General features: G+C 55.2%; 7 protein-coding genes across 7 annotated transcripts; 4 read left to right on the forward strand and 3 right to left on the reverse strand.

Moving 5' to 3' along the window:
- Window positions 1–868: 868 nt before the first annotated feature.
- On the reverse strand, window positions 869–2,896 carry BZA05DRAFT_60609 (uncharacterized protein). Its single transcript, XM_051488483.1, has 5 exons — window positions 2,455–2,896; window positions 2,232–2,360; window positions 1,771–2,155; window positions 1,365–1,707; window positions 869–1,299 (listed from the first exon to the last, which is right to left on the reverse strand). Exons 1-5 carry the CDS (start codon window positions 2,538–2,540, stop codon window positions 1,112–1,114), a joined length of 1,131 nt encoding a protein of 376 aa, XP_051338885.1. The 5' UTR covers window positions 2,541–2,896; the 3' UTR covers window positions 869–1,111.
- Window positions 2,897–8,519: 5,623 nt separating this feature from the next.
- On the reverse strand, window positions 8,520–10,469 carry BZA05DRAFT_436674 (uncharacterized protein; the record flags this gene model as incomplete). Its single annotated transcript, XM_051486418.1, has 3 exons — window positions 10,003–10,469; window positions 9,240–9,629; window positions 8,520–9,179 (listed from the first exon to the last, which is right to left on the reverse strand). The coding sequence occupies exons 1-3, from the start codon at window positions 10,081–10,083 to the stop codon at window positions 8,520–8,522; spliced, it is 1,131 nt and encodes a 376-aa protein (XP_051338886.1). The 5' UTR covers window positions 10,084–10,469.
- A 1,034-nt stretch (window positions 10,470–11,503) lies between these two features.
- On the forward strand, window positions 11,504–13,406 carry BZA05DRAFT_60675 (uncharacterized protein). Its single transcript, XM_051488484.1, has 2 exons — window positions 11,504–11,835; window positions 11,893–13,406. Exons 1-2 carry the CDS (start codon window positions 11,647–11,649, stop codon window positions 13,279–13,281), a joined length of 1,578 nt encoding a protein of 525 aa, XP_051338887.1. The 5' UTR covers window positions 11,504–11,646; the 3' UTR covers window positions 13,282–13,406.
- Window positions 13,400–14,563, reverse strand: BZA05DRAFT_474426 (uncharacterized protein). Its single transcript, XM_051488125.1, has 2 exons — window positions 13,948–14,563; window positions 13,400–13,857 (listed from the first exon to the last, which is right to left on the reverse strand). Exons 1-2 carry the CDS (start codon window positions 14,522–14,524, stop codon window positions 13,622–13,624), a joined length of 813 nt encoding a protein of 270 aa, XP_051338888.1. The 5' UTR covers window positions 14,525–14,563; the 3' UTR covers window positions 13,400–13,621.
- Window positions 14,564–14,630: 67 nt separating this feature from the next.
- On the forward strand, window positions 14,631–15,416 carry BZA05DRAFT_60692 (uncharacterized protein). Its single transcript, XM_051488485.1, has one exon. The coding sequence runs from the start codon at window positions 14,736–14,738 to the stop codon at window positions 15,132–15,134; it is 399 nt and encodes a 132-aa protein (XP_051338889.1). The 5' UTR covers window positions 14,631–14,735; the 3' UTR covers window positions 15,135–15,416.
- A 31-nt stretch (window positions 15,417–15,447) lies between these two features.
- Window positions 15,448–16,914, forward strand: BZA05DRAFT_399921 (uncharacterized protein). The gene is made up of 3 exons (XM_051483848.1): window positions 15,448–15,675; window positions 15,739–16,564; window positions 16,625–16,914. Exons 1-3 carry the CDS (start codon window positions 15,613–15,615, stop codon window positions 16,732–16,734), a joined length of 999 nt encoding a protein of 332 aa, XP_051338890.1. The 5' UTR covers window positions 15,448–15,612; the 3' UTR covers window positions 16,735–16,914.
- A 1,179-nt stretch (window positions 16,915–18,093) lies between these two features.
- On the forward strand, window positions 18,094–21,449 carry BZA05DRAFT_374361 (uncharacterized protein). The gene is made up of 5 exons (XM_051481759.1): window positions 18,094–18,450; window positions 18,537–18,641; window positions 18,715–19,052; window positions 19,120–19,272; window positions 19,331–21,449. Exons 1-5 carry the CDS (start codon window positions 18,414–18,416, stop codon window positions 21,326–21,328), a joined length of 2,631 nt encoding a protein of 876 aa, XP_051338891.1. The 5' UTR covers window positions 18,094–18,413; the 3' UTR covers window positions 21,329–21,449.
- The last annotated feature ends 6,235 nt before the right edge of the window (window positions 21,450–27,684 follow it).

A 27,684-nucleotide genomic window follows, 5' to 3' on the forward strand; every position in this document is an offset into this window, starting at 1 on the left:
CTGGGGACGTTGGCGGGAGCCATGGAGCTCTGAGCTCGAGCTCGAGTGATAACCAGATCGTCATTTGGCGGATGGCCTGGATACCTATACTGTATGCCTGGATTGGAGGGGAGAGTGCAACCCTCCTACCCAGGTACTTACTTCGCATGAAAGAGGAAGGACTGCACACCGGCAATGCAGCCCTCCTAAGTCCATACGATCACTCGCCGCACCACACCGCACCGCTGCCCACCCTTCACGCCCACGCCCACGCCCGCCGCCGCAACCCAGCTGGTAGAAAGTAGATAAAAAGTATACAGTCGTTTATTCATATAATCCGCCTCCAGACTCCCGAGTCCCGATATCCCCCCACCACCTGTACCCCGATTCCCCCAGACCAGAGCCCCATTATCTCTCCGCCCAGAGTAGATACCACAGCTAAAAAGTAAAACAAAGAAAAGAAGGATAAGAGAAAGAAACAAATTTGGAATATCGTGATAGTAAATACAGTACGCTCCCCTCCAGGCTCCTCCACCTCACCCACCGTCTGTCCCAAATACTCCATAAGAGATGAAAGAATGAAGAGCCACCACCGCATAGGTATTGTACAAGCCAGCAATTCCAGGTGACAGACAAACAGAGACATTATTAGAGCCAGCAAGCAAGCAAAGCACGATTGCAGTTCGCAGTTCAGTTCAGTTCAGTTCAAGTTTTCCTTTGTTGATACCAATTTCTCAGTAGTGAGTAAAAGAGTAAAAAAGAAGCAGCTGGAGAGAAGAGCAGAAAAAAAATAAAAGAAAAAAAATATAAAAAAAAATAAAAATAAAACGCCGCAAACAAAAGAAAATGAAAGGGAGAAAACCACACACAGCCCGAATTGATGATAAAAAAAAGGCTTGGGAAAGAAGAAGAAGGAAGATTGGATATCGGATATGGATCTCAAATAAAACGCCGGCCAGACTTTGATACATCGTCGGACAACAAAAAAACAAGGGACACAAGAAAATAGATCACACGGAAAAGAAAAAAGAACAAAACACAAGTGCATCCACAAAGAAAAAAAAACGGAAGATAATTCCCAATGAATACCCGAATTCCCAGCCAATATTTTTTTCTCATTTTTTTGTATCCTTCAATCTATCGTCATCCTCGATTGCATAGGTTGAGACATGTGCGCACTCATCTCTGTCATGCTGTTCTTGTCTTCCTCGTCCGTCACCTTTCTCTTGGTGATGTGCGGCTTGAGGCCCTTGTCGAAGTTCATAATGCAGGCGATCGCATTTATGATCGTCAGTATTATGAGCAAGATGGTGATCACGGCTGTAAACGAGAAAATATCAGTCATCCGTCCGCACATCAGGTGTCAACATTCCGAAGCAACATACCGAAAGTAGTCAAACTTCGTCGAGCAGGCTTGTACGTCTCCTCGTAGGTCGGGGTCCACATGCGCACCAGCTTGAATATGAAGTATGCCAACGCCGCGAACAGGATGACCACGACACCCCACATGACACCCCTCTTCTCCCTACGGGTGAAGAATGCAGCCGTCGCTAGGAAGGCAATGGTGATTGGCAGTGCAGCAATGGTGACATAAAACTCGTAATCCTTCCCGCCGATCGTGTTGCTCTGGTTCTTGGTGAACCCGGTGGTGGACGCGACGATGACAATGAATTGAACCGTGAATCCGACGAAGAAGAAAAAGTCGAATTTCAGGAGGGCGATGAAAATCTACAGTCCAGCAGATCAGCACACAGATTCGATTCGCGAGCGTGGTCCGCGGGTCAAACAAACCTGGAAGGTGAGGTAACGCTTCTTCATGCGAAGGTCGGCACTGATATGCTTGTAGATGCGCCATGCAAACTCATCGTACAACTTCCAGCACACAACACCCATGAGAACAGTCGACAGTGCGATCACGCAAGGAATGGTAATCAGGAACGGCCTAATGGCGCCCCAGATGTCGGTTTCCATGAGCTTCAGATTCTTATCTTGGATCTTATCCGGTGAAAGAGCATCGTTCGCATCGTTGATCTGATCCATCTGGATGGCAGCATAGATGAGCATCGCTAGGTTGAAGATGCAGATACCGATGACCTGAATCGTGTTCTTAAGACGAAGCGCATCGTAGCAAAGAGCAACCAGGAAGATGTGGGCGAAGATGAACAGCGTCAGGTAGCTACAAGTCGCATCGCATCGTCAGTATCGCAGTCGAAAGGCCGGGGTATGGCGCGCCAAAGCATGTGAATACTTACGTAGGGATGGTTCGCGTCTGCGCCTTCTGGAACTCGACCTCCGAGTACGCCGCGATCGTGTCATTCTTTGGTTTCAGATCCAAGATATTGTTCTTGATCAAGTTGTTCTGGAAAGTCGCAAAGACATATCTGCAACCGATCCTCCCATCAGCCCTGTCTCCACCCATATATCGGACCGCGACCCGATGTCCCCACATCTAGATGGGTTATCGCTCCCACTCACCCTTCACATGCCAGCACTACGCACGACTGCACAAACGCCAAAATCAAAAAGCTCCAACTCCACGGTGTCGTCGGGCGGTAAACCATCCCTCTTGAACGCGGGCCTCCGCCTCCAAGCAGGGAATTCCTGCTACCGTATGGAATAGTTGCGGTGTCTAGACGGGAACGTTTCCCGCCGTCGAGGCGATGTTGAAGAGGAAAATCGTTTGTTGGTGGTGACGACGATGGATGGTGTTGCTAGGGTTGAGGGAGTTCGTGCGTAAAGGAAGGATCGCAAGGGGATGCGACGTGGAGGAGGTCGAGGAGGAGCTAGCTAGGCCGATTCTTTCGATTATTCTATCCGAGCGATACGATGTTCTGATTCGTTCTTTTCCTGTGTGTCGGCGCGATTGGGGGGGATGGGTGGGAGGGAGGGAGGGAGGTTGAAAGTAAGTTGGTAGACGACACGGGCGTAGAAGGGGAGGGAGGGAACGGTCGGTCGATAGGATGGAAGTTAGATGTCGAAGCGAACGAGCGGAATAGAAGGAAGAACGAGTATGATATGAGAAACCCCTCGCGAGGAAAGAAAGTGGTAGTGCAACAGGTAAGAGAGTATGTAAGAGGAAAAGAGGGAAAGGGTCGAAGGAATGTGGGAGGGTGGTGGTGAAGCGACGGTGAGAAGAAATTGGGGGCTTGCAGCAAGCAGGAGGATGGCAGGTGTGGGTGAGGTTAGATGGATGGGGGGTGGGAAGGGATTCGCATGCTAGTGTGGTTATTGATGGTGGGCCTGGCAAGAGTGGCAGTGAAGGGCAGAGCGAAGCCTACCGTGCTTTACTGGATCGGTGCAAGTGGACGCTAGAGGGTCCCAAAGAGGGGCGGCAGTCAGTCAAGGAATCACTCAGCCGCAGCAGAATGAATAAGAATAAAAATGGCTCTGCGTTGCTGCTTTGCAGTGTGCAGTGAGGGCGTTTCTTGGAGATGTCGCGAGCGGGCGATTTCGCGATGCGTGCGTGTGTGCGTATCGTTTGCTACTCTACGCGACCGTACCTTTCAGCACGTCGATGTCTCCATTGTGATTCGTTCGCACGTTCGTTGTTCGCTGTTCGCCGTTCGCCATCCATTCTGGAGGGTCTGGTGTCTACCACAAAGCCGGAATCATGCAGCACGATCCATAGGGTGTGGCTAGGCTCATGATCGTCCCTTCTTCTCCGCACGCCACGCGCATTCAGGGTCCACCGAAGTAGAGTGTCGTGATCCCCTCCAACCGAACAGCGATCCAGCCAGCTTCGGTGGAGGATGCATGTGTTGTATGCAGGTATTTTTAATCGCCGTCTCCGGCCAACGTTGATCATGAACCGCCCACAACGTCGATTCGAGAGAAGAACATCAAGACAAAGAAGAGGAAGAGGAGGATTCAAATAACCTGTCCACGCGGCTAAAGCGGTGTCTGCTACCTAATAGCGTAATCGTCGAGTCAAATACGCGCGGACCAGACAATCCAGCACCAGTGGCTGACTCGCCGTCACTGGAGTACACGGCAACCTCAAACCCATCCTCAAACCCATCCTCAAACCCGTTTCGTGTCCCGCGCTTCTTTTCTTCTTCTTCGCTTTTCTCGTCCCGCCCCTCGCCTCACCTCCACAGAGCCGAAGCATCGCCGGTCTCATCTACTACCTACACCTATGCCTCCTCCGCCTCCTCCGCCGCGATACGTGCATCCAGCGAATCCCGTCTCCCCACTCCTTCCAGGCAGCAGCTGCACCGCGTGCATAACCAAAGTTACCGGTAAAGTATCGACGGACGTGTAGGTACTAGTCCGTGCGCTCGACCCACCCAGCCACCGAATTACGCCACACCCACATCCACCCTCCACCGCCAGAAGCGAAGCCCGGTTACAAGTAGCCTGGCTGTCAGCTAACTATGTCTACCTACCTAGCCGCTCCTTAATCTACGCGGACGCGTGGGTGAAATTTCGGAGCCGGAAATGCTGTGGAGACGGAACGGGGGTGGAAGGCTGGAACTATGTTCTATGTAGGTGGACATGGGCAGTAGAGTTCCCGCCTCTGCGGCGAGGCGAGTGGAAAGCATGAGGTTCATCGATAGAGAGAGAGAGAGCTTGACGGTGAGGGCGGGGATGACGAGGTAACCAGAGTACTGACTCCGTAGAGTGAACTCTACTGTACCTACTCTAGCGGTCTGCGGCTGAGACCTGACCGCGACCGCTCCACCGGAACGTGATGCGATGCAGAGGAGCGCTGCGAGTTCCACGACCACGACCATATAAGTAGAGTACGCACATGATCACCCGGCGCCGGCGCGGGCGGCCGGCACTTCGGACCATTTCCATTCACGCGTGGCCAGAAGCCCAGAAGCCCAGAGCCCACTCTCGTATGTATCCACCATAGGTATCCGCCATATCCACCGCGAACTTCGAAGTATATAGGAAGAATTACGACTCTCGCCCTCGATCAGGCCCGCTTCCTGTCGCTTCAGCCGGCCATGTGGCATACATATCCCCACTCCACCCACTCCCCTCCACTGAGTCCGCTCCGCTCCGCCTCATGAAAAACTTCGTGTTTGCCCGTCCGCACTGCGCAGCGATACGATACGACACGACTGCGGCTGAAACACTAGCATGCTTGGGTCCAGCTCCATTATACCCTGCACCCACCGCATCCACCTGCACGCTCGTCGCCCACCTGCCTGCCACCACCCACACTGCCACAGTACTCTGTCGCCCCCCTTGCCGCAAAGATTCTAGCTCTTTCAACTAAAGCTGACCGCTTTCGGGAGGGGCTATAAATAGACGTCCTACATAATAGTTATCTACAATGACATGCGCAGGTTGACTTGGCACTGGGTAGGTTGCACCGTTCATGACTTGCACCGTTACAGTTGCACGATGGACGATGGGCTTTGAACGGTTGGAGGGTTGGAGGGTTGGAGGGTTGGAGGGTTGGGGGGTTGGAAAGGTGATCTACAGAGTCGAAACCGTGGAATCGAAACGGTGCGACTGTGCAAGAAGCCGGTTGCATTGAGGTGCGAGGTGCGAGAATAGTGCCATGATGATGATGATGATGATGATGATGATGATGATGATGATGATGATGATGATGATGATGATGATGATGATGATGATGAGGTGGTCACTGGTGATGATGTACTTTACTGTTACAATACAGGAGTACATCGTAAGGACGATCCGGTACCGGTATTAATAGCGCAGCCGTGATCCTCGATTCCCCAAGGCTCACACTGATATCCAATGCCGTCGTCGTACCTGGGTTCTGTGCAGTGTGGTCCTATCTCCGTCTCCTGGATTACTGGGTTACTGGGTATCTCATGGATATAGCACCTACCGGTATCCACATACTCTACACCCACGTATCTACCGGTGTTCAAGCTTTTCACAACCTCGTAGAACAAATAGTGCGCATCCCCAGTCCCAGTGCCGCCGATTCGCCGGGAATCATCCATCCTCCCATCGATCCTAGCCGAGTGGAATACCGGTAGGTACTCCATATCTTTCATTGGGTGTCGATGGGATATTGAAGACACCACCCTCCACCCGAAGGCCCGAAGACGAAGCTTCGAAGCGTCGAAGCGATCTCATTCTCAGCCCTACCTACCAGCGCGCTGGTGCCTACATATAGTACTCTATGTAGAGTACTAGGTAGGAGGGTAGGTGGGCAGGTGGGCAGGTGGGCAGGTGGGCAGGTGCTGGAGCTCATCGAACCTTCACCGGGTTTACTATGCCACGCATCATACATGGGAAAGTACTGGAGTAGGTGCTTATGGAGGTGCTGAAGTAGGTACATACTGGAGTAGGTGCTTACTTGGCCAACCAACCACCGCGTCCACCACGTCGGCCCCATCCGGACCCATCCGGCTTCCGGCCCCATTTGAGCGCACTGCGCGGTCTATGGATGATGGATGATGGGGTCGGTTGAGCTTTGAGCTTTGATATAGGGCGGCGGGCATGAGATCGGGCTTCGTAGCGGAGTGGTATTTAGTACTATATACCATCTAACTCCTACTGTATATCAATTGTAGAAGTCCTACAATCGATATCCGCTCCAAGCAGCACTCCCCAAGCAGCACTCGCCGACCCAGCAGCCAGGATTAATCGACTGGAGTCCGGAATCTGGAGTCAGGCGTCCGCCATGACGGGCGGCGGGCCGTGGCACCTGCACCACTCTAAATATACCGTCCCGACCAACTCCCGATCCTAAACCTTCATCCGCACACCCACAATGTACATACCGTATGCTCCTACAGTGCTATTTATCCCCGGTTCAAGGTTGACCGTTGGATCGTCGGCGGGCCCGCTTCGAAGTTCGGAAGTTCGGAAGTTCAATTTCGCCATGCGGTAGTATCGGTACGGTACCGACTCGGATCGGACGGGACTGGATTGTATTGGACTGGACGGGACTGGAACGGACTGGATTGTGCCGAAATGGTATGAAATGATGGAATGGAATAAATGATGAATCTTCCTACTCCTCCTACTTCTGCAGCCTACTCCTTCTTCTGCTCCTTCTGCGGCCTGTTCCTCCTCCTTCTGCAGCCCACGAACCAATGGTAAATAATATTACTCTACTCTACCCTCCTCGCCGTTACTGTAGGCTGCTGCTGCACATAGCCTCCAACGGTCCAACCGGTATTCTACCCCCCACCCTCCACTCCAGACTCCAGACTCGAGACTCCATACTCCAGATTCCAGGCTCCAGACTCGAGACCCCAGAATATAGCTACCGTATGCGCACTGCGCACACGGGGATTGAGCAAGTGGCACAAATGATCGATCTTCCTTCTCCTCCTCGCTCTGCTCGTTCTACAGCCTGCTCCTCTTGCAGCCTTCACACCAATCGTATCATATTATTACCCTCCACTCCGTTACCATAGGCTGCTGTAACCTCCAAAAACCAATACCGTTACTCTACCCCCCCCCCCCCCCCCCCCCCCACTCCAGAGTGGAAATTCCACAGTGGCTATGCGCACTGCGCACACGGCGATCGAGCAAGCAAGTTGCATGTGTCACCACAACACGGTGCACTTGGCTCTGCCTCCAGTGTCCACTTCCACCCCCATCTCCACCATACACTGTGCACTGTGCTTTTTGTTTTGTTTAATCATCATTGCATTCGACCTTGGTATGCATAGATCATGGCAGATTATGTAGACCAAACATAAACCACAACTACCACACAGTAAAGTAGAGCAAAGTAAAGCAAAGTAAGCAGCCGCCTGCCCGCGAACCATCGTACATACATCCTATGTGAACCCGTACAATACATGCCATACCATACCATGATATATACCATGCTATATACCAGCAAGTATGCTACCCACCAGCCCAGCACCGACAAGTAAGATCCACGTCTCATCACTCGAGCCTCGGTCCTCTTGATTCTCGAAAGCCACTCGACTCGACTCAATTCCTCACCCTCATCCTCATACTCGTCCTCATCCTCATGTCAAAAAAAAGATACTTAAGCCCACACCCCCCGTTACCCAACAACCCACCCGCCTACTCACTCATTACTACCTACCCTCCTAACACCTAACACCGACAGACACGAGAGACGCGAGACGAGAAGAGAAGAAGAAACTTTTTGCCCATTCCATTCCTTTCGTTCCCTGTTCCTGGTGCCCTGCGTCCAAAAATTACGCAAAGAAACTACAACTCGACTCGACTCGACTCGGAGGAACTAGGTGGGTATGTAGAACGTGGTCCACCCTTGTACAGACAGACAGACAGACAGATTGAAGACAGGAGAGATAAGAAGAAGAAGAAGAAGAAGAAGAAGGAGACAAGGTAAGAGGTAAGGAGAGGTAAGAGGACAAGAAAGCAAAGCAAAGCAAAATCTCATCAGCCGTGCCATCCATGAACGACCACCACCCACCACCCAATACCTAACGAACAACCAACCAAACAACCAACCAACCAAACAACTAACAAACTAACAAACGCTACCTAAAATCCTTGTTGTACAGTACAGATCGATGCGAGATATACAGTGTGCGAGTGTGCGAGTGTGCGATTGAGTGATGAAGTGGGCGAGAGTAGTGACAAGCGGTATCTGTCTACTCAGTTCCGCTCTTTCTCCTCTTGCGGGGCTTCCTCTTGGGGGTGTCCAGCTCGGTCTCAGCCTCCTTGACCTTCTTCGCCCTCGGCTTGCGCGCCTTCTTCTCACTAGTGGGGGTCTCGGCGACGACAGCAGCAGCAGCCGCCTTCTCCAGTTTTGCTCTCGGCTTGCGGCCTCGAGGCGTCTTAGGCTTCTCGGCGGGCGGGGGAGTCAGCGATGAATCCGAAGACACCACCTGGTCCTTGGGAGCATCGTCTTCCTGCTCAGCGGGCTCCTCGGGCTCGGCTTCGGGCTCGGCTTCGGGCTCGGCTTCGGGCTCGGCTTCGGTCTCCGGCTCCGCCTCGCGCTCCGGCTCATCCTCATCGTCGGAATCAGCATCGGCAGCAGCAGCCTTCTTGGAGTGGTTCACGGCCGTAAAGCCACCGGCAGCCACGGCCGCAGCGGGGGCAGCGACCGGAGTGGAGGCAGCGACCGCAACGACCGGAGTGGCAGCGACCGGCGCAACAGCATCCTCGGCCTCGTCCTCATCTTCATCATCGTCGTGGTCGTGCTCTTCAGCTTGCGAGGCCAGCTGCTGGGCAGCTTCCTTGCCATGCTGGTAGACTTCGATGGTCTTCTTCCACTCGGCGAGCTTGGTTTGGTAGAGCTCTGACCACGCCTGTGCCCCATGTTAGTCACGAACATGCCTCCAGCGCACACCACTCGCGGCGCAACATACCTTCTTCTCCTCGATCGCCAGCTCCTCCCAGCGTCTTTTCAGCTCGGCCTGGATATCCCTAAACTCGACGCCCTCGCCCATGTCGCTCTTGACGGTCGCCCTGCCCTCTGAGCAGAACAGAAAGAACGGGGTGGCGGGTTTCTTGGGGGCATTTGGGTCCTTGGGCTTGACGGGCCTCTTGCGCTTCCTCTTGAGGCCCTCGTACTCTGGTTCTTCAGTCATAGCCCGGCCGGGAGGAAGAGACATTCCGCGCGAGTAATGCATACCCATGCTCTCGCCGTTCATGCCGATGCCGATCGGGACGCCGTGCGCGACCAGATCGAAGTAGGCAAGCCCTGCGCGCGACGCTTCGTTCGCTGCGTTCTGCAGCATCGCCATCGACGTAACGAACTAGGGAAGGACGGCGCATTAGCATCTTGTCATGTTGTGTTGTGCATGTATGTATGCGGTGTGGGTGTAGGCGTGGTGGTGGGTCAGTTGTGTGACGGAGGGTGGGGGTAGGCATGTTTGTTTCGTGGGGCATGTAGTGCAGCAGTGGGAAACGGGAAACATGGGATGGTAATCCTCATTGAAAGTGGCCATCAGGGGTGGTCGTTGGGTTGTGTTCGGGCGGTTGCGCGACGCGTCCAGAGACGCACAGTGCAGAAACCAACATTGAGTATCGAAGGGAAAAACGGAAAAGTAAAAAAAGAGGAAAAGAGGAAAGGAATGAGGAATGAATGGGGAATAAACGAGGACATGAAAAGAAGAGTGCGGCACTTACAGCATCACGTTTGCGCATCAAATCCTCATGGTCGACTGGAGGAGCCGACATGACGATATCTTTGGCTCTTCGGGGAGCCATGGCTGCTTTTTTGTTGCAGGAGAGGGTGTGTTTGGATTTGTGTGCAAGTCTTTTGGACTCGGATGGGGGGGAGGTGGCGGTTTATGAGTGATTTAAGTGTTATCCGGGGGACAAGTGGTGAGTGGAGGCGGAAAAATGGGTGGGGGATGGGTGTCGGTTTTGGTTGTTGGGGTGGGAAGAAGACTTGAAAAGAAGAGAAGAAAAGAAGAAAGATGAGGTTGGGTTGGGGTTGGGGGGTGGGAGTGGGTTGATCTGATTGACTTTTTGGCACCACCCCGTCATGCGAAAACATGTGTCGAGCATTTCATCATTAGCGGCTGGGGTTGGGGGTGGACGGAGGGGGACGAGGTGGGAGAGGTGGGAGAGGTGGGCGAGTGTCAGTCGAGGTGAGTTGGTTCTGGCTTTGTGACGCAGCAATAATATCAAGAGTAATACAAACACATGCACCACACGCACACGGACTCATACCAGCGCCCAATGTGCACCCGGCAGCGAGAGTCATCTGGGGAGTGTGTAGGTGATTATTACTGGAAACACCGAGACGGAGCAAATATAACAACTGAGGGGCGGGGGGGTGGGGAGTTGGGGCTGGGGCAGGGAGGGAGAGAAGGAGGGACAGAGAGAGAGGCAGGCAGGCAGGGCGAGTCCATCCATTCGGGGGACATACATGCACCACCGGCCAACGGTCACGCAAAACTCACTGATCTTCATGAGGAGGCGAGTCGAAGCAGACGATTCCGCAGCATGTAGCGCAAGCACCGTTCTCTGTTTCGCCCGATCCAACGAATCCCGGACTAAACGGGGGAGGCTGAAGAATGAAGATGATGATAGACGGCACAGCATGGTGATCAACGGCAACAACCAACCCACTCTCGCACCCTCGCCCACCCCACACACCACACCCACCCACTGCAACCACATCCACAACCACGGCCACTGCCACCCGTCTTCATTCCGTCTCGTTCTCCTGACGTTTCGCATCCAGCCCAAAATGCCGAAACTAACCCAACAGAATCCCGGGGCATACGTGCCCGTTCATTCTCAGCCCTTATCATCGCAGCCAGCACCCATAACATGACACTGCGATTGTCTGACTGGATGCCAGATGTGCGGGAGAAGTGGGTCGATACTGGTGATTGCTGCGGATAAATAAAGCGAAAGTCACTAGAGCAGACGGAAACCGAATAAAACCAACCGCATGTTTCGGCGATGGCAATATGGTGCGGCAGAATGTGAAGCAGCAGGTAGAGTAGCTGCTGCTTGCTCGCAGCCGAGGCATGCACTGATTGCGAGTGGTAGGAGACACACCCTTCCATCCAGACGATGCATGTACACTACTTTTTTTATGACTGGTGTGATGGATGGATGGATGAATGGATGAATGGATGATGATGATTGATGATGGTGGTAGGTGGGTCAGTGAGTGAGTGAGTGGTGGTATGGGGCAGTCAGAGACATGGCGGGGTAGCTGTGCTTCTGTGAGTGATCGATCGCTCTGTACGCACTTCCAACACCACTGCCATCACCGTCCGAACCGTTGGAACGTCAACGTGCCAATTATCGATGAGATCGAAGATGGAGGACACACAACCCCCACCGCAGCTGCCGACGACGGGCACAGGCGACTATGCCGCTCTCGCTTGTGGCGCCGCCGCCGACCGGGGAGCTGCCTTCAATGCTTCAGCCGCACTCGATGGATGTCTCGCTATCTTGGAAGACGATTCGCGACCTCTCGAAGATCGATACGACGAGGTTGATACCGTCATCATCTCGACGCAGAGGCAGCCGCGCTAACTACTGCGCGTGCAGATTCGCTCGACCATCCTTCCCTTCGAGCACTACGACACCGTGAGCCCCTCCGAACTGCGTCAATTGCAACCCCGCCTCCTGCAGCTCCTACGGCCACACCCGCAGCTACTGCCACAACAGCTCGGATTCGACGAGCATGAAGACCCCTCCACATCCCCTGCCATCCCGCTGTACCAGTCGCTCTCCCGCAAGCTCCTCGTAGTCCTGACCGCCCTGCACCCTGCGCCATCCACCGAGCTCGCCGCCGTCCTCGCCTCATTCACCTCCACCGCCGACGCATGGACCACCCCGGACACGTGCCAGCTCGCCACAGCGCTGATGGACTCCACCCCCGCGCTCCGCTCCCGGAGCATCCTGATCGACGGGCTCCTCCGCGACACGCTAAAGCCGCTGTTCACGACACGCACGACCTCCTCGGCGCGGGTCACCGCCGCAGGGCGCCTCGCCATCCGCGAGACGACCAACACGCGGATCAACACAGACACCCCCGCATGGCAATCCCAGCGCCCCTCGAGCATCGCGATCCTGTCGTGGGTCCTCACTTCCATCCTGGCCACGGAGATCGAGTCGGCATGGGGCCTTCTGATCCCACCGATCCTAACCCTTCTCGACTCCACCGTCTCCTCAACCAAGACGCGCGCAATCTCCATGATCACGCTGCTCCTGGTCCGCCTGGATGAAACCGCCAGCACCCGCACCCTCCTATCGCGCACCGGCCTGGCCCCCGTATTCTGGGCCAGCGTGTTACCCGTGCTATCCTACCTCCCGCCCCTCACGCCCACGCGCGAGGCCGTCCCGCTGCAGCGCGCAGCCTACAGATGTCTCTGCGCGCTCGCCCTCGCCCGCGAGCCAACGGACGCGCGCAGGCGCGCCAAGCTGCTCGACGACGTGGTGAGAGAGGGGTTCCTCCGCGGCTTGGCGTTCGCGGACGAGCATGTCCGCGTTGTCGTGGTTATGGTGCAGGAACTGGCACAGGTGGTAACCGCAATGGGGGTCTGGGCGGTCAGGCATCTTGGCACTGTCGTGCCAGCGCTGGCGGAGCTGCTCGCGAGCCCGTTTGGTGGTGCGCACACGCCGCTACTGGTCGCTGCTGCGAGGACGCTGGGCTGTGTAGTGAAAGTGGGCTGGCCCAGGATGGGACGGTATGTGGCTGAGGCGTTAAGGGGGGTCGCGGTTTGTTGGGTGAGATTGGGGGATGGGGCGCTGGATGTGAAGACTGAGTTGAGGGACGGGATGCAGGAAGTTAGGAATGAGTTGAGGGCGGTGGTAAAGGCGCTGAAGTGCGTGGTTGAGTCTGAGGAGGGGGGGAGGGAGAGGTGGGAAGCACTGCAGGAGGGGGTAGTGGAGGTGGATAGGACGGCGTTTGTGGGGTTGTTTGTGGAGTCGTGATAGAGGGCTTCTACGATAAGTTCGTGGGTGGGAGTGGGTGGAGGGGTCTCTGATATTGAAGCTATGGGAATCATGATATATCATACGAGTGCCAGGCTGAGCATCCAACCATAAAGTTATCCATTACCAGTCCGAAATGCAGAGTACAAGTATCAAGTATCGATAGGTAGGCCGCAACAGAGTAAAGAAAAAAACACCAAATCAACGCCCTCGCAAATGCCCACTGTCTCATCCCAACGCTGTATGTTGTATGTTGTATGCATCAAATCAAATCCGAAAAGCCATCCCGTCAAAACGCCCCTTCACCCTGTCCCATCGTTGCCCATCCATGCCCATCAAATCAGATATCCATCTCCTCCAGATCCACCCAACAATCCGCGTGCCTATCCCACCCCAGCATCTTCTCCGGAATCCCCAGCGTCTTCAGCATCAACCCCATCCCCCACTCCTCAGTATCGTTCCTTTTAGCCTCGTCAGCAGCCTTCTCATCCTCTCCGCCAATACCCTCATCCCCATCCCCCTCCTCCTCTTCCCCCCCTCCCCCGCCACCCCTCTTATCCTCATCCCACCCCCAGCCTTTAAACCCGCCCCCTCCATACCCCCCTCCACCCCCGCCCCCTCCCCCTCCCCCCACCAACCCCCGCCACGCTTCCCCCCCCGGCCCACCAAGCGCATGCACCTTATCCGCAGCAATCGCGAACAGCGCCTCGGCGGCTGCGCGGGCGATGACACGCCATTTGCGGATCGAGGCGGTGAGGGCTGCGTCCCCTGCTGGGTTCGCCTCGAGGGACAGGGCTTGGGAAACGGTTTCTTGGACTTGCTTGGTGCTGCGGATGCGGGTGAGAAGGCCGGTATGTTCTTTTTGGGCGGCTGAGAGGGGGTCGCTGGAAGGGTTGGAGCGGAGGGTGTTGGGGGTGTTGGGGCGGGGGGTGGGGAAGAGGGGGCGGCGGGGCGTGCGGGGTGTAAGGAGGGGGGAGGCGGTGGATGTGGGCGCTGTGAAGGAGGTTTTTTTGGTTGGGGGGCCGGGGGTGGCGGGGGGCTTGGAGGGGGTGGAGGCGGGTTTGGAAGTGGGTGTTGAAGGTGGGAGAGTAAATTGCGGCGAAGCGGGTGCGGGTGCGCCCTCCGGGCGACGGCTCAGCAGCGGCGAGCGGAATGGTTTCTTCAGTGTTGAGCTGGCGGAGAGGCGGCGGCGCTTTTGCGGCGGTGCGGGGGTGCTGGGTGGTGGTGGTTGGTGGTCGGACATCGTTGGTGTCTTTTCGGTGGTGGTGGTGGTGGTGGTGGTGGTGGTGGTGGTGGTGATTGGTGTTGGTGTTGTGGTTCAGTAGTAGGAGGGGTGTGTAGGCGGATGGAATGACGCAGCAGCAGCACGCCCTCGTCTCGCGTCAATCACATGACCGCGCACCCTACCTCCCCCACGACAACCCTCCACCCCACCTCCACCACGCAACTCCCCCATGCCGCTTTCACTCCCGCCCGAACTGCTCCTGCAAATCCTGCTGCACCTCTCTCCCGTATCACGACACACGGCCACGCCGCGTCGCTACCTCCCCTGGACCTCTGCGCACCAGCATCCGTTCCTGGCGCTGTCGCTCGTGAGCCACGCGCTCCACGACGCTGTCGAGGGGCATTGTCGGCATCTCCTCCGCCTATACACTCCTGGGACAACGGCAGCGGAGGAGGAGGAGGAGGAGGAGGGGAATGCCAGGAGGCGGTATATTGAATACGCCAGTGAGCATTGCTACTTCTGTGCGGCGCCCACGAGGAGGGGGCATGTTTGCTCTTCCCCCTGTTGGTTTTGCGATCGCGAGACGTGTTTGAAGGTTACGTGCTGTAGGGGGTGCGATACGTGGTAGTGGGAAGGGCATTGCGGGGGATTGGGTGCGGATTGCTTGGGAGGCCAGATATGGACCGTGGTGGATGTGTACTCGATATAGGTATGCGCGTGTATGTAAGAGTGCCCGGTCGGCCCGGGAAACTGCGACAATGCGGACCGGCGGGTCAATGGCACCAGCCACAGTCGTGACCTCGAATATGATCTCTTCTTTCTCCCGAGTCCCGAGTCTCGAGCATGATGTTAATCCTCCGATCGCTCAGCGGTTCGGTTACTCATCGCTCCGTCTCGACCGGGGCCAGGGTGTGCACTCTACTTTGTAATATCGCGATATGTAAACATTCCACCATACATCCGAAGCCGAAGCCTCACCGGAGATGCTTGGCGTCCTTACGTCATAGAAACCAAATCTTAACTCCGCCTGCCGCCAGTTTATTTTTGACCTTATCCCTCCGCTCCGCGCCCTCAATCGTACACAGACCAGATCCCACACGACCGCCATGTTCGCCCGCACCGCATTCTCCACCGTTCGCTCTATCGCCCGTGCGGCGCCGCTCAAGCAGGTAAGTTTTACCCCGCGTTTGGCGGGGGAGGTTGAGGAAGGGCACTGACGTTTCTGGACGCAGGGCATGCGCAGCTACTCCGCTCCCGCCGCCGGCGAAGAGAAGAAGTCGCACGCGCTTTTGTACTCGTTGGTGCTTGCAGGTGGCGCGGGTATCGGCTACTACTTCTACGCGGCGGGCAGCCTGCCCTCCGCCGCAAAGCCTTTGCCGCCGGCGATCCCGGCGCTCACTGGCGACGGCGCGTGGGTCGACCTGAAGCTCGCGAAAATCGAGCAGGTTACGCATAACACTAAGAAGCTGCGCTTCGAGCTGCCCAGCGAAGACCACGTCTCCGGCCTCAAGGTCGCGTCGTGCCTGCTCACCAAGTACAAGGGCCCCAACGACCAGAAGCCGACGATCCGGCCGTACACGCCTGTCTCCGACGAGGGGGAGCGGGGGTACCTCGATCTCATCGTCAAGAAGTACGAGGGCGGCCCGATGTCCAGCCACATGCACGACATGAACGTCGACCAGATGCTATCGTTCAAGGGCCCGCTGGTGAAGTACGAGTGGACGCCGAACAAGCACGAGCACGTCGCGATGATCGCCGGTGGAACGGGGATCACCCCCATGTACCAGATCATGCGCGCGATCTTTAGTAACCCTGAGGATAAGACTAAGGTTACACTCGTGTTTGGAAACGTCTCCGAGCCCGATATTCTCCTGAAGAAGGAGATGGCTGAGCTAGAGAATACTTACCCCCAGCGCTTCAGGGCGTTCTATGTCCTTGATAAGGCCCCGAAGGATGCTGGCTGGGCGACGGAGGGCTATGTCACTAAGGAACTGCTGAAGACGGTCCTGCCAGAGCCTAAGTCGGGGAATATCAAGGTCTTCGTCTGCGGACCGCCAGGTACTTATCCCCTAACCGTACAAACTTATCATACTGGCCACGATAACTGACAGCTCGCAGGCATGTACAAGGCGATCTCGGGCAACAAGAAGTCGCCGTCGGACCAGGGCGAGATTGCGGGATACCTGAAGGATCTGGGTTACACCAAGGAGGATGTCTTTAAGTTTTAGAGCGTTATACCTAGTGTCTGGCGGCTAGATGGCGAGATGGCGAGATGGCTATGTAGATGGCGAGATACCCGAGCGTACTTACATACATACTTGCCTGTGGGAATTTCACTTGGATACTACCGTATAAATGTCGTTGCTGTGCGATTGGCGAGGCATGATTGTGGTTCGGTGCGATTGTGGTTCGGTGCGATTGTGGTTCGGTGCGATTGTGGTTCGGTGCGATTGTGGTTCGGCACGACTGTAGGCTAGAGGGAGGGATATATGATGTGCTCGTCTGGTTACTGGATTGTTCCCGTGCAATGATGGTGTCGTTTGTGGCTATTTGATCATGCTCGTACTGGGCCAAAAAATGTGGGGTGTATGCTTTGTTTGATTGTTTGATCAAATGAAGGCGAGAAAGAGAACACTAATTGATCTAAACACACACCTTCGAGATCCACACCAACCTTCCAGAAATGCCAAGACTATGCGTTGGGACACCAAATGCCCCGCTCACTTTGGCTTCAGGATTCATGTGGCGTGTGTGTCCACTCTTTCCGACCGCGGATTGAGTGCCCCGACCGACGAATTCGACGACTATGAGCATGAAGCGATAGAGATCAATCGAGCCTCGGTCCCTGGCCGGAGAACTGCACCACCACGGGTGCTACGTCCGAACCTCTGAAGAAGTCTCACCATCGCTTCCCCGCACATCATCATCGATTTTATCACTCTAAGAGAGCCTGTTTAGCAGGCGATACGGCGACGGCAGGGAGGAGAGTGAACTCCAGGGGGAGAGCTCAGGGCTTGGCCCAGGACAACGTCGACCATGACAACCGGCGTTTTGCCAGTCCCGCCTTCGATCCAAATATCTTCGCTGCTATTCATCGGGCCCCGGCCTTGACAGCTATGCAAACCCCGAGACGACGATTCCTTTCGAGCACCATGCCGTGTGCGCTAGACTGGTTATGTTGAGGGTAGTACCGAGTGGAGGTATCTTTTGGAGAAGAGGAGGGCTACGAAGCGCCGCTACAGCGCAAAACCGACAATCCGAGCCTCTTCGGAGGCTCACTTTCAAAATATTGCGAGGCGAAGGGATTTGGCTTGTCATTTCTGTATGGATTTGGTGGTGGAATTTCTTTGTCGAAATGTTGTATTGTAGATATCTCTATCGGCCATAACCTTCGGGTTCCATGCTGTATGAACAATCAATCAATCAATCAATCAACACTAATTGATTGTCACATACGGCCTTACTAGACTACCACGATCATGATCAAATGCAGATACTAGAGAGAATTAATGTGATTATCCGGATTGTACACCGAGTGACTCACTATGTCCAATCGACACCCAAAAAGGCCAAAGGCCACGTTTCCTAGTCCACACGTGATGCATAGCTCTCGGTCCGGAGCCGCCGCCGCCACCAGCAAGCACCACGCACACCTTCACGACACTGTACACGCAACACCTGGTGGTGCATTCACATTCACGAACTCCGCTCGCTTTCCCTCGTCTACCCAGTTCTTCTCATCTGGAATGAAGCTGGATCTCGACCATCTGCCTTGTTTCTAAGTGCAGCCCAGCCCCAGAGTTTACCATCTTAGATACACACACGGAGCTCGGCGCTTTTACCTTCGTACCTTCGCTCATCCGCGCATAACGCATAACGACACCTACACACACACCTACGTCACACGATGAGGTGGAAAAAACCTTCCACGCCGGGTCTAACAGGTGGCTACCCCCTCACTCACGCACGCATAAAACACGTTGTTTTTGTTGTTGTTTCTCGCCGCTGACCACGCGCTCCTCCTCCGCAGCAGCCCTGCTCCTCGTCGTCGTTGCTTCCACTTCCGCATCCGCCGCCGCCGCCGCCGCCGAACCCGCCGCCGCAGCAACAACTAAATCGCTCGAAGACCCTTCTCGTACGTCCCGTCCCCCCTCTCCCCCCTCTCCCCCTCCCCACCCACACGCACCCACCAGTCTTACACGCACCAGAACAAGCCTCAAAATATGTCACCGAAGCGCGTGCGCTCCTACGGGGTCTCGATCCGGCACCGCACATCTCCCTGTCTGGGTCCGCTTCCTCATCCACGGGCGAGGACAGCGGCCTTCTCGGCGCCGCGTGGTACTATACGAAGCGGGTGCTGCTGTGGCATGCGGCGGAGTCGCTCGAGGAGCCGACAACGACGACGTCGATGAAGAAGAAGGATGTGGGGGTGGTCGGAGGGACGGGTGTCCATGGCAGGAAGCTGAGGAAGGCGGTCGAGCTGCTTAATATGGCGGCTGAACCGGGGAATAACGATGCGCTGTTTTTGCTCGCCGAGATGAATTTCGTAGGTGCTCTCTCATGGGGAGGAGGGGGGGATTGGGGACGGGGTCTAATGGGTGTGTGCGGGCTAGTACGGGAATTGGTCGCATCCGAGGGATTACAGCGCCGCGTTCAAGTGGTATAAGCAGCTGGCGGATCACTCGGCGAATGCGACGGCGCAGCATATGATCGGGTTCATGTATGCGACCGGGATTGGTGGGGTGGTGTCGAAGGACCAGGGAAAGGTGGGGATGATGCTCCGTTGTGATGATGGGGTTTTGCTGATGGGATGGTGATGGATAGTCGATGCTGCACCATACGTTTGCTGCTCTGGGGGGAAATACACGCTCGGAGATGACAGTGGCTTTCCGACATTACCAGGGGATTGGAGCGCCGAGGAATTGCGAGGAGGCGGCTTATTACTACCGACGGGTGGCGGAGAAGGCATTGAACTGGTGGGAGTCGGGACCGCCAGGTGGTCATTACCTCCAGAAACATACTTTCCGGCTGGCGGATGATCAGGGAGGTGTGTACGGCGAGGGTGCGTCGGCGATTTCATCAGGAGCAAACGGCGCGCGTCAGAAGCAATCGCTCGATTCGGCAAAGGAACTGGGAGACATCGTCGAATACCTGGAACTGCTCGCCAGGGACGGGAAGCTGCCGGAAACAATCTCGTTGGGCAAGATCTACTACGAAGGGTCGCGGAATCTTCCGAGGAACATTCCTAAGGCGAAGGAATACTTCCTGCGCGTTGCTCGACAGTACTGGGACCGCGATAGCAAGGTTCGCCCCGGTGGGCCGCAGTATCTGGGGAAGTTTGCTGGTAGGGCGGCAGGCTACCTGGGGATCATGGCGCTGAGGGGTGAGGCTGGCCCGCAGGACTTTGGACTTGCGTTCAAGTGGTTCAAGCGCGGGATCGATTGTGGGGATGCGAACTCGCAGAACGGCATTGCGTACATGTACCTGTACGGCTACGGCATCAAGGAGGATCGCGCAAAGGCATCGGCATTCTTCAAGACGGCGGCTAGCCAGGACTTTCCGGTCGCTCAGGTCAACTATGCCAAGATGCTGCTCGAGAACGGCGAAATCGAGCACGCCAAACGATACCTCGAGCTGGCGGCTAGGCACGGAAATGTAGAGGCGTTTTACTACTTGGCTGAAATCAACAATGCCGCTGCGTCCAAGGACCGGTCTTGCGGCCTTGCTACCGCCTACTACAAGATCGTCGCCGAGAAGGTGGAACCACCGCAGAGTCCGATGGCTTGGGCCAACAAAGCGTATGAGAACGGAGACACGGAGAGCGCGTTGGTCGGGTATATGATGGCCGCCGAGCAAGGCTACGAATCCGGCCAGGCAAATGTGGCCTACATCCTCGACGAACACCGATCCGCCTTCCCGCTGGAAACGCTGCTCGCACTGGCCGGGGCTGCTCCCACAAAAACCCCCGAACAGCTCGAGAAGGCTCAACAAGATCAGGAACTGGCGCTTATCTACTGGACACGATCGGCGAAGCAGGCCAATGTTGACTCCCTGGTAAAGATGGGAGACTACTACCTCTCCGGCATCGGCACGGAAGTCGATCCGGTTAAGGCTGCCTCCTGCTACAGCGCCGCAGCCGAACACCAGGCATCTGCCCAGGCGCTCTGGAACCTTGGCTGGATGCACGAGAACGGCATCGGCGTATCGCAGGACTTCCACCTTGCCAAACGCTACTATGACCAAGCGTTCGAGACCAATCCCGAAGCCTACCTCCCAGTGACGCTCTCGCTCTTCAAGCTCCGCCTGCGCGCACTGTGGAACACCATCACCCACGGCGGCGTCAAGGGCATCGGTCCAGAGCCCAAGAAGAAGCGCGTCAGCTTCAGCGAGTTCCTCAAGAACTGGTACGAGGCCGCCGCCGAGGCCGAAGCCCAGGTTCTGCACGAGGAGGATGAGCTCGCCGCTGCTGGTGGCGGTGGCGGCGGTGGCGGTGGTGCTGGTGGTGGTGGCCAGCAGCAACAACACCTCCCCGGCGATGAGTATGGCTACGACGACGCCTTCGACGAGGACATGGCCGAAAGCATCATTATCCTGGCACTCGCCGGCGCCGTCGCCCTGCTCGTCTACTACCGCCAGTGGCGGCAGCAGCAGGCCCAGAGACGCGAGGACGAAATGCGCGCGAGACGCGGGGTACCGCCTGCTGGTGCTCCCGCCCAGGTGCCCCAACAGCAGCAGCAGCAGCAGCAGCAGCAGCAGCAACCGCAGCCGCCAGTGGGCATATGGGATGATCCCGGGATGCCCGGGTGGGGGATGCCGCATTAGATTGTTGTTCGGGGTAGCTTGATGTATTGTACAGTACGGCTTTCTTTTTTCTGTTCTTTTTCTGTTGTGTGGTTTTTTTAGATAGCTAGGATTCACTTGGGATTCATGGGATTCATGGGATTCATGGGATTCATGGGATTCATGGGATTCATGGGATTCATGGGATTCATGGGATTCATGGGATTCATGGGATTCATGGGATTCATGGGATTCATGGGATTCATGGGATTCATGGGATTCATGGGATTCATGTGAAATCATGAGAATAGATGAGACGGATCACCGCTACTTGCTTTTACTTCACGCATGATATATGATTGCGGAGGATGTCTGGTGTACTGGTACATACTGGACGGCTACTGGACGGACGGACGCGCCAGCTGCGGTGCCTACACAGGTAAGCACCAGATCCTACGTGGGGTTTGAGCTTGATACATACTTGGTGGACCTGGGGATCCGGAACCGGAGGTCTGGAGGTTTGAGATTCGAGATTTAGGAGATCCGAGAAAAGGTACTGGTACGTGGCTGGCTGTCGCATGGATAGAGTACTTTCATGTGCCTACCTAGGTACCTAGGTAGGTAGGTGATCCTCCCAGAAGCTGGAATGGATATGTATAGTAGGTACTATGGCTTGCCTCTCGATAGTATCATATCTAGGTACATCGGTGCTCACTGCTCGGTTCTTGAGCGTTGACAGTCCAGGCACCAGAGAACTTTAGTTCTTTGTGAGCTCGAGCCCGACCCCGACGTCGATCGGGGAACTACGGTACGTTTTGTTTTGTTTTGTTTTGTTTTGGTACATACATGCATAGAGTACATACGGCCTCACTCACTCACTCCGGCGAGGTGAGGTGAAGCAGCTGGTGAAGATCGGCAAGCGGGACGAGGATGAGGAGGAGGCAAGCCTCACATCGGGGGCAAAGCAAGAGTGCCCAGCAGGGTACTGCGTCTGCGGCCGATGCGAGGAAGTAGGGGATGAGGATACGCGGTGATAGTTTCTTGGAGCGGAAGCGGAAGACGGGGGAGAGAGGCGAGGGGACAGCAGGAGGAGCGGGAATGTAGGCCCACACCGGTCTTTACTGTCAATCTACTTTTTACTTGTGTCGGCCCGAGGCGGATGGGCAGGAGAATTGGTGTACCGCATCGGACTGGTCAGTACCGGGGCTTTCACCTCGAATGGCCAGGGCGGGCAGGAAACGGAGTTCGTGGGTTCGCCATGGTCTAGATGCCTAGGCTGCATGCAAAATAAACTAAAGATCTCTCTCTCTATCGGCAAGCGGGACAGCGGATTGATATTTATGCTGAGACTGAGAACGCATAAGGCTACATAAGGCTATGTAGCATACTCTACCTACGCCGAGGATGCGGAGGATGCGGAGGATGCGGAGGATGCGGAGGATGCGGAGGCTAGACTCAAGCGGCCTTCCGCGCTCGGAGGTGGGTCTGGTCCGGTCTGGTTTGGTTTGGGTCGGGCCTTGGACGATGGAAAGAGAGGGTGGAAAGGGAGGGTGCATGGGGATTTCCAAGGTGTGGATGATGATGAGGGGGGTGAGGGTTGCTTGGGAGGTGGGGGGTGTGGGGGTGAGTGGAGACTATACCGTCGGGAAGACGGGCAGGCGATACTCTACATAGCGGGAGACCGGGGGCGGGGGGCGGGGTCCAAGGTCCGAGTGTCCGAGTGTCCGGATGTGGCGCGAAAGTAGTTCTGGTCGAAAAGTGCCGAGAAAGCGGGGGCCGTGGACTAGAGTACAGGATGTGCCGTACTCTACTTACGCCGGTAGCAGGTACGTCGCGGACTCGCCCGGCTGGGTTAGTCCGTCCGTCTGTCCGTCCGTCTCGTCTGGCTGACGGGGTTGGGGTGGTGGGCGGGTGGGTGGGTCGGTGGGTGGCGGATATCGTGAGACATGAGAATATCGCATATCACTACCTCAGTTGCCCGCCGCCGACCCGTCCCGCACTCCGGTTGATTATTAGGTATGTATGTTCTTGGTGGCCGGCGGTGCCTCGGGAAGTTTATTTCGACCTCGAGACATTCCGCTATGTGGGTACAAACATACAAGTTTGGGATGGAGATGTCTCAGTCCAGTCCGGTCCGGTCCGGTCTCCGGTGAGTGAGAAGAAGAGTCGAAAGGGGTGGTGGTCTATGCGGATGCGGATGCAGATGCCGAGGTCGTGGCGCTCTTGGAAGTTGCTTTCCCTTTGCTTTTGTCTTTGCCTTACTTTGCCTTCTCCGGCTTGCTCGCTGGAGTGGCGGATCCAGGAGAGCGGTGGTGCGGAAGCATGTTTAATGGGGTCAAAGTGCGGCGGCGGAAAGGAAAACTCATAGACGCAGCTGGGATGTGCGGAAGCCTTCGTTAGCATGGTCTTTCCTTCGTAGCAGACACACGTCATGATCACTCGTGTGTATTCCGGATGGCTCGCGAGTGATGTCAGTAGATCAGCGAGTGATTCCGATGAAACTACGGAATACCATGGCACACTATGTACCAGCACCAACTCAAATTTCAAATCAACCCAATTATTCATCCGATTACCACATCCGCGCAACTTTCCTTCGGCCCCCACATGAGATCAACCGTTATTTAAGATTTGCTTGCTTGGTGGGATGGAAGTCATGTCCGACTTTGGCACCTGCCGGTGAGAGCGGTAATCGGGACTCGGGACGCGTGACATCCCGACTGCTAGTAGAGAGCTGGCTGGGATTTCGTGCACGTAGCTCTTGTTGTATGCGGATGCCAGAGTCTGAAGGTGGGAAATGTCGGGTTGCCTTGCACCGACATGCTGGGTAAGTGATAGCTACATAGGCGGGATGAACCACATGTACATACGAGGATGGGGTGCTAGGTGTGTGGGTTACAGAAGCGAGATACAAAGTCAGTGGTCCGGTGTCAGAAGAGCTGGACGGGCTAGTCAAGAAAACGCCCATGTGATTTTGGGGAGGGGGATCACGAAGCAAGGTTGGCGAGTTAGATCTCGTGATTTCTGATAGGTTCCAAATCCATCTAGGTAGCACACTCTACGGCTTCGCTTCACAATCGCTGCTTAATATTACTATTCGTCATAGTTACCGCTATTTGGTATTGGCGTTTGCCGAGAGGCTGCAACTTTGACTAAGGAAGCGGAAGGGGTTGTTCCTTAAGCTAGGTATGTGTCTGGAGAATTGATTCTCCAATGCTTCACTTTCGTAGGCATCAGTTGAAGTTTGGTATGCACATTCAGTACATACATCACTACATATACGAGTGCTTAGTTAACCCACTAAGACTGAACAGGCACAAAAACGTCCATCGGATTGCACAAAAATCCTAAGCCAGCGAGGTGCCAGAGGAACATTATTTGCTCGAAGGCTGGGGCGAAGCGTCAGTCTTCGGTCGGCACCAACATCGCCGTCACCAGCGCCATCATGGATTGTCCTCACTGACTGTGCATACCCGCGGATGGTCATGACCAATCGGAGTCCGCCAGTGCCTGAATTGCGATCCAGTTCGCAATTCCCATCAACGGCATTTACGTGTCCGCCCATCAGCGGCTAAAAGTTCAGCGCTCTACTATAGATCTACGGCATATAGTCGAAGTTGTGGGCGTAGACACGCGGCAGGCGGCTGGGTAGGTACTTTACATCGGTAGGCGAGCTTTACTTGCGCTTAGTATCCCGAATCACATACCAAAAAAGACACCACCAATATGAAAGACATCGGAGGCTTCAGCCGGAATGCCTAAGCCAAATACGTGGATCAAGAACCTCGTCCCCTCGCTGTGAAGCCAGGAAGACGATGTTTTTGTTTTAGAGGAAACCTGAAGGTAAAAACCCCGTCCACGGAAGGGCGCATTCTGTCAGTTTGCTCTGCTCTTGACACTGCGGTTGTGCTCTGCCTCTTGCCACTGCTGTTGTGCTCTGCCTCTTGCCACTGCTGTTGTGCACTGCTCCCTTTAAGTGAAGTGAAGAGAAAAGGAGAAGGAGGAAAAGAGGGGGGAGGAGGGGGGTTTTTATACGGGGTGCGGGGCTTGCAAGTTGGAGCTTTGACGCGAGTGTATTTTGTGTTTTGTGTTTGATGCTTTAACATTAGGGAAAAACGTGTTCCTACCACCCACCAGAACAAACCAGCCAGAGAATACCTAAGCCGGCAGCGACACCTACTCCGAAGTTCTGTTCCCGTCTCTCCTAGACTCCCACGCTATGCCTTGAGTGCTCACTCGTGACCGGTGCCCGGCCCGCTCGCCTTCCGCGGGAAGCATTAAGTCTGATACATTTCGCTCCCGTAGTTAACTTTACCAGAGCAAAGCATGAGAGGAACCCACTGCCCGTTTCACGGGACGAGAAGGATCATTGGCCCTGATCGATGATCGATCCAACCGGTCAAACAGCGCCTAGGTATGTACAAAAGTCGAGCGTGACGGCGGTGAGACACGTGCATGGCCAAGCTCCGGATCACCTGTCGAGCTGGATGTCCGTTCCGCGCGTGGGCTGATCAAGATGCCGTCGAGATTGTAGATCGACTTGTCCGGCGGCTGACGATCGCAGCGTTTTCCGCGGCTTGGAGGGGCATGCCCGTTGGCTGCATGTACATACGACACTTTCCGCGAGGGCGCGTTGGAGAGATGTCTGTAAGGCAGAGTATACTCCTATCTAACTATGCAAGGCTGTCAATAACCCACTAGCCGGTAAGCTACCACTGTTCGTCTTTCGTCTACTTGCCACGAGAGTTAGTGGTGTGAAAGTAGCACCCACAGGTGACCAACCTGGCCATATGGCCCGTCAGAGGTTGGAAAAGGGAGAGACTGGATCGCAGGACTCATATCAGCAAGAACCGCTGCCGAATTAAGTCTCGTCCAAACCCCGTCCAAACCCCGTCCAAAGTTGTATCGGGTGATATCTGTATGAAGCAATCGAGTGAGGGAAGTGAAACATCGCGCAAGCAAGCCAGCTGACAAAGTCAAGCTAATTGACCAACTACCGAATGGGGACTTGGTATTATCACAAACTGCGATGCTTTTTATGGGCCACATATAAACTAGGACCCCCCTGGTTCGGTCACGATCCGTTTACTCCATACATAAAACGCCGGATGAGTACTCAGCCTGCCCGACTGCGGCGCTTTGAGCCCCGCAGATTCAAGAGCCGACCAGACTAGACCGACGGCTGGGGCTTGGTGGTTAGCCGCTGGTCGTTTAAAGCATTAAGCGGAAGATAGCAGAGGCTACGGGAAAGCACCCCCGTTGGATGCCGATCACAGAATACAAGTTCCCCCCTCAATTTCGAATCATGTTTTTGAGTAGAAATCCGCCGAGATAGTTACCGTTGCGTCGAGGAAGCTTGCCCACATATGGCGTTTCACCAAAGGAGGTGCGCAAGAAGGGTTGGTGTGCGGGCATGCGTGTTGGAACACGAGAGTGCAATCGAATCACGAGTGACGGCACATGTCCGCTGCGCACACGCGGGGAACGATCCGCAAGACCTCTGTTCTACATATATACTGTAGCATTATTCCTGCTGGCTTGCATCCATCATGCCAGCCACCTGCTTGCTACGAGTGTCACTCGTAAAAGGAAAGAAAAACACCTGCGGGTAAGCCGGTATTTCCTGGTTGGATATGATATTTCGGCCGCATACTGTCGCTTCGTTGACCAGTCTCCGCGAACTTTGCCCTTGCCAAGTCCACTGGGTGGATAAATACCTAGCTTCACCTGCGGGTGGTCGACTCGGTGGAAAAAATAAATAACTCAGGACGTGGGGTGCGTGAGGAAATGCAACGACGATTGCGATTGCGATTGCGGGGCAGATGCGCTTCTACATAGATCTCGAGGCACTTATGCTGCGGGGGAACACAGCTGCAGATTTTCCTTGGAAGGTTTTTCTTCTTCTTCTTCTTCTCCATTAGAGTCACGACTAGTAGAGTATGTACCTACCTAGGTAGATGGCCTTATTCGTGCCAGGTGTCGTCGTAGTGCGGTACAGTGCAGTGCAGTGCAATGCAGAGATGCTGTCTCTCTCAAAAACAAACCGGGGCAAAGATTTTTCTTCTTTTTCTTTCTTCTTCCACCTTCCCCACGGGCCTCATCGCGAGTCCGCATCACGCTATTCCGTTGTTTCTTCCGTTAAAGTTCTGCCGCATCGTCTCGCAGGATTTTCTTCCCCATCTCCACCCCCAATCCACAGACAGACATGGAGAAAATAGCAAAGACAATCAATGCGCGAGCAAGAAAAAAAATCCCGGATGGATTAACTAAGTACCTATGCGTGTGCGTTTGCGTGAAACCCCCGCCCGAAAACCAGAATCCCCACGACAGGATACTCCGTGTATCGAGAAGCAGTTGCAATTGCATTCAATCGACAGGCGTCACCATGAGGTATCACC

Source organism: Tricharina praecox, assembly GCF_024521635.1.
Source record: "Tricharina praecox strain CBS 144465 chromosome Unknown BZA05scaffold_14, whole genome shotgun sequence".
In the NCBI taxonomy this organism is placed as follows: domain Eukaryota; kingdom Fungi; phylum Ascomycota; class Pezizomycetes; order Pezizales; family Pyronemataceae; genus Tricharina; species Tricharina praecox.

Bases quoted from the DNA above. Each gene is read 5' to 3' on its own strand.
- BZA05DRAFT_60609 (XM_051488483.1), bottom strand. From the start codon at position 2,540: ATGGTTTACCGCCCGACGACACCGTGGAGTTGGAGCTTTTTGATTTTG. The intron at 1,708-1,770 runs GTTTGTTTGACC...GCTGGACTGTAG, and splicing joins AGCGTTACCTCACCTTCCAG to ATTTTCATCGCCCTCCTGAA. The intron at 1,300-1,364 runs GTATGTTGCTTC...TCTCGTTTACAG, and splicing joins ACGAAGTTTGACTACTTTCG to CCGTGATCACCATCTTGCTC.
- BZA05DRAFT_60675 (XM_051488484.1), top strand. From the start codon at position 11,647: ATGAGATCGAAGATGGAGGACACACAACCCCCACCGCAGCTGCCGACG. The intron at 11,836-11,892 runs GTTGATACCGTC...CTGCGCGTGCAG, and splicing joins TCGAAGATCGATACGACGAG to ATTCGCTCGACCATCCTTCC.
- BZA05DRAFT_474426 (XM_051488125.1), bottom strand. From the start codon at position 14,524: ATGTCCGACCACCAACCACCACCACCCAGCACCCCCGCACCGCCGCAA. The intron at 13,858-13,947 runs GTGGGCCGGGGG...GCGGGTTTAAAG, and splicing joins GGATAAGGTGCATGCGCTTG to GCTGGGGGTGGGATGAGGAT.
- BZA05DRAFT_60692 (XM_051488485.1), top strand. From the start codon at position 14,736: ATGCCGCTTTCACTCCCGCCCGAACTGCTCCTGCAAATCCTGCTGCAC.
- BZA05DRAFT_399921 (XM_051483848.1), top strand. From the start codon at position 15,613: ATGTTCGCCCGCACCGCATTCTCCACCGTTCGCTCTATCGCCCGTGCG. The intron at 15,676-15,738 runs GTAAGTTTTACC...TTCTGGACGCAG, and splicing joins GTGCGGCGCCGCTCAAGCAG to GGCATGCGCAGCTACTCCGC. The intron at 16,565-16,624 runs GTACTTATCCCC...GACAGCTCGCAG, and splicing joins CTTCGTCTGCGGACCGCCAG to GCATGTACAAGGCGATCTCG.
- BZA05DRAFT_374361 (XM_051481759.1), top strand. From the start codon at position 18,414: ATGAGGTGGAAAAAACCTTCCACGCCGGGTCTAACAG. The intron at 18,642-18,714 runs GTACGTCCCGTC...TACACGCACCAG, and splicing joins ATCGCTCGAAGACCCTTCTC to AACAAGCCTCAAAATATGTC. The intron at 19,273-19,330 runs GTGGGGATGATG...GGTGATGGATAG, and splicing joins TGTCGAAGGACCAGGGAAAG to TCGATGCTGCACCATACGTT.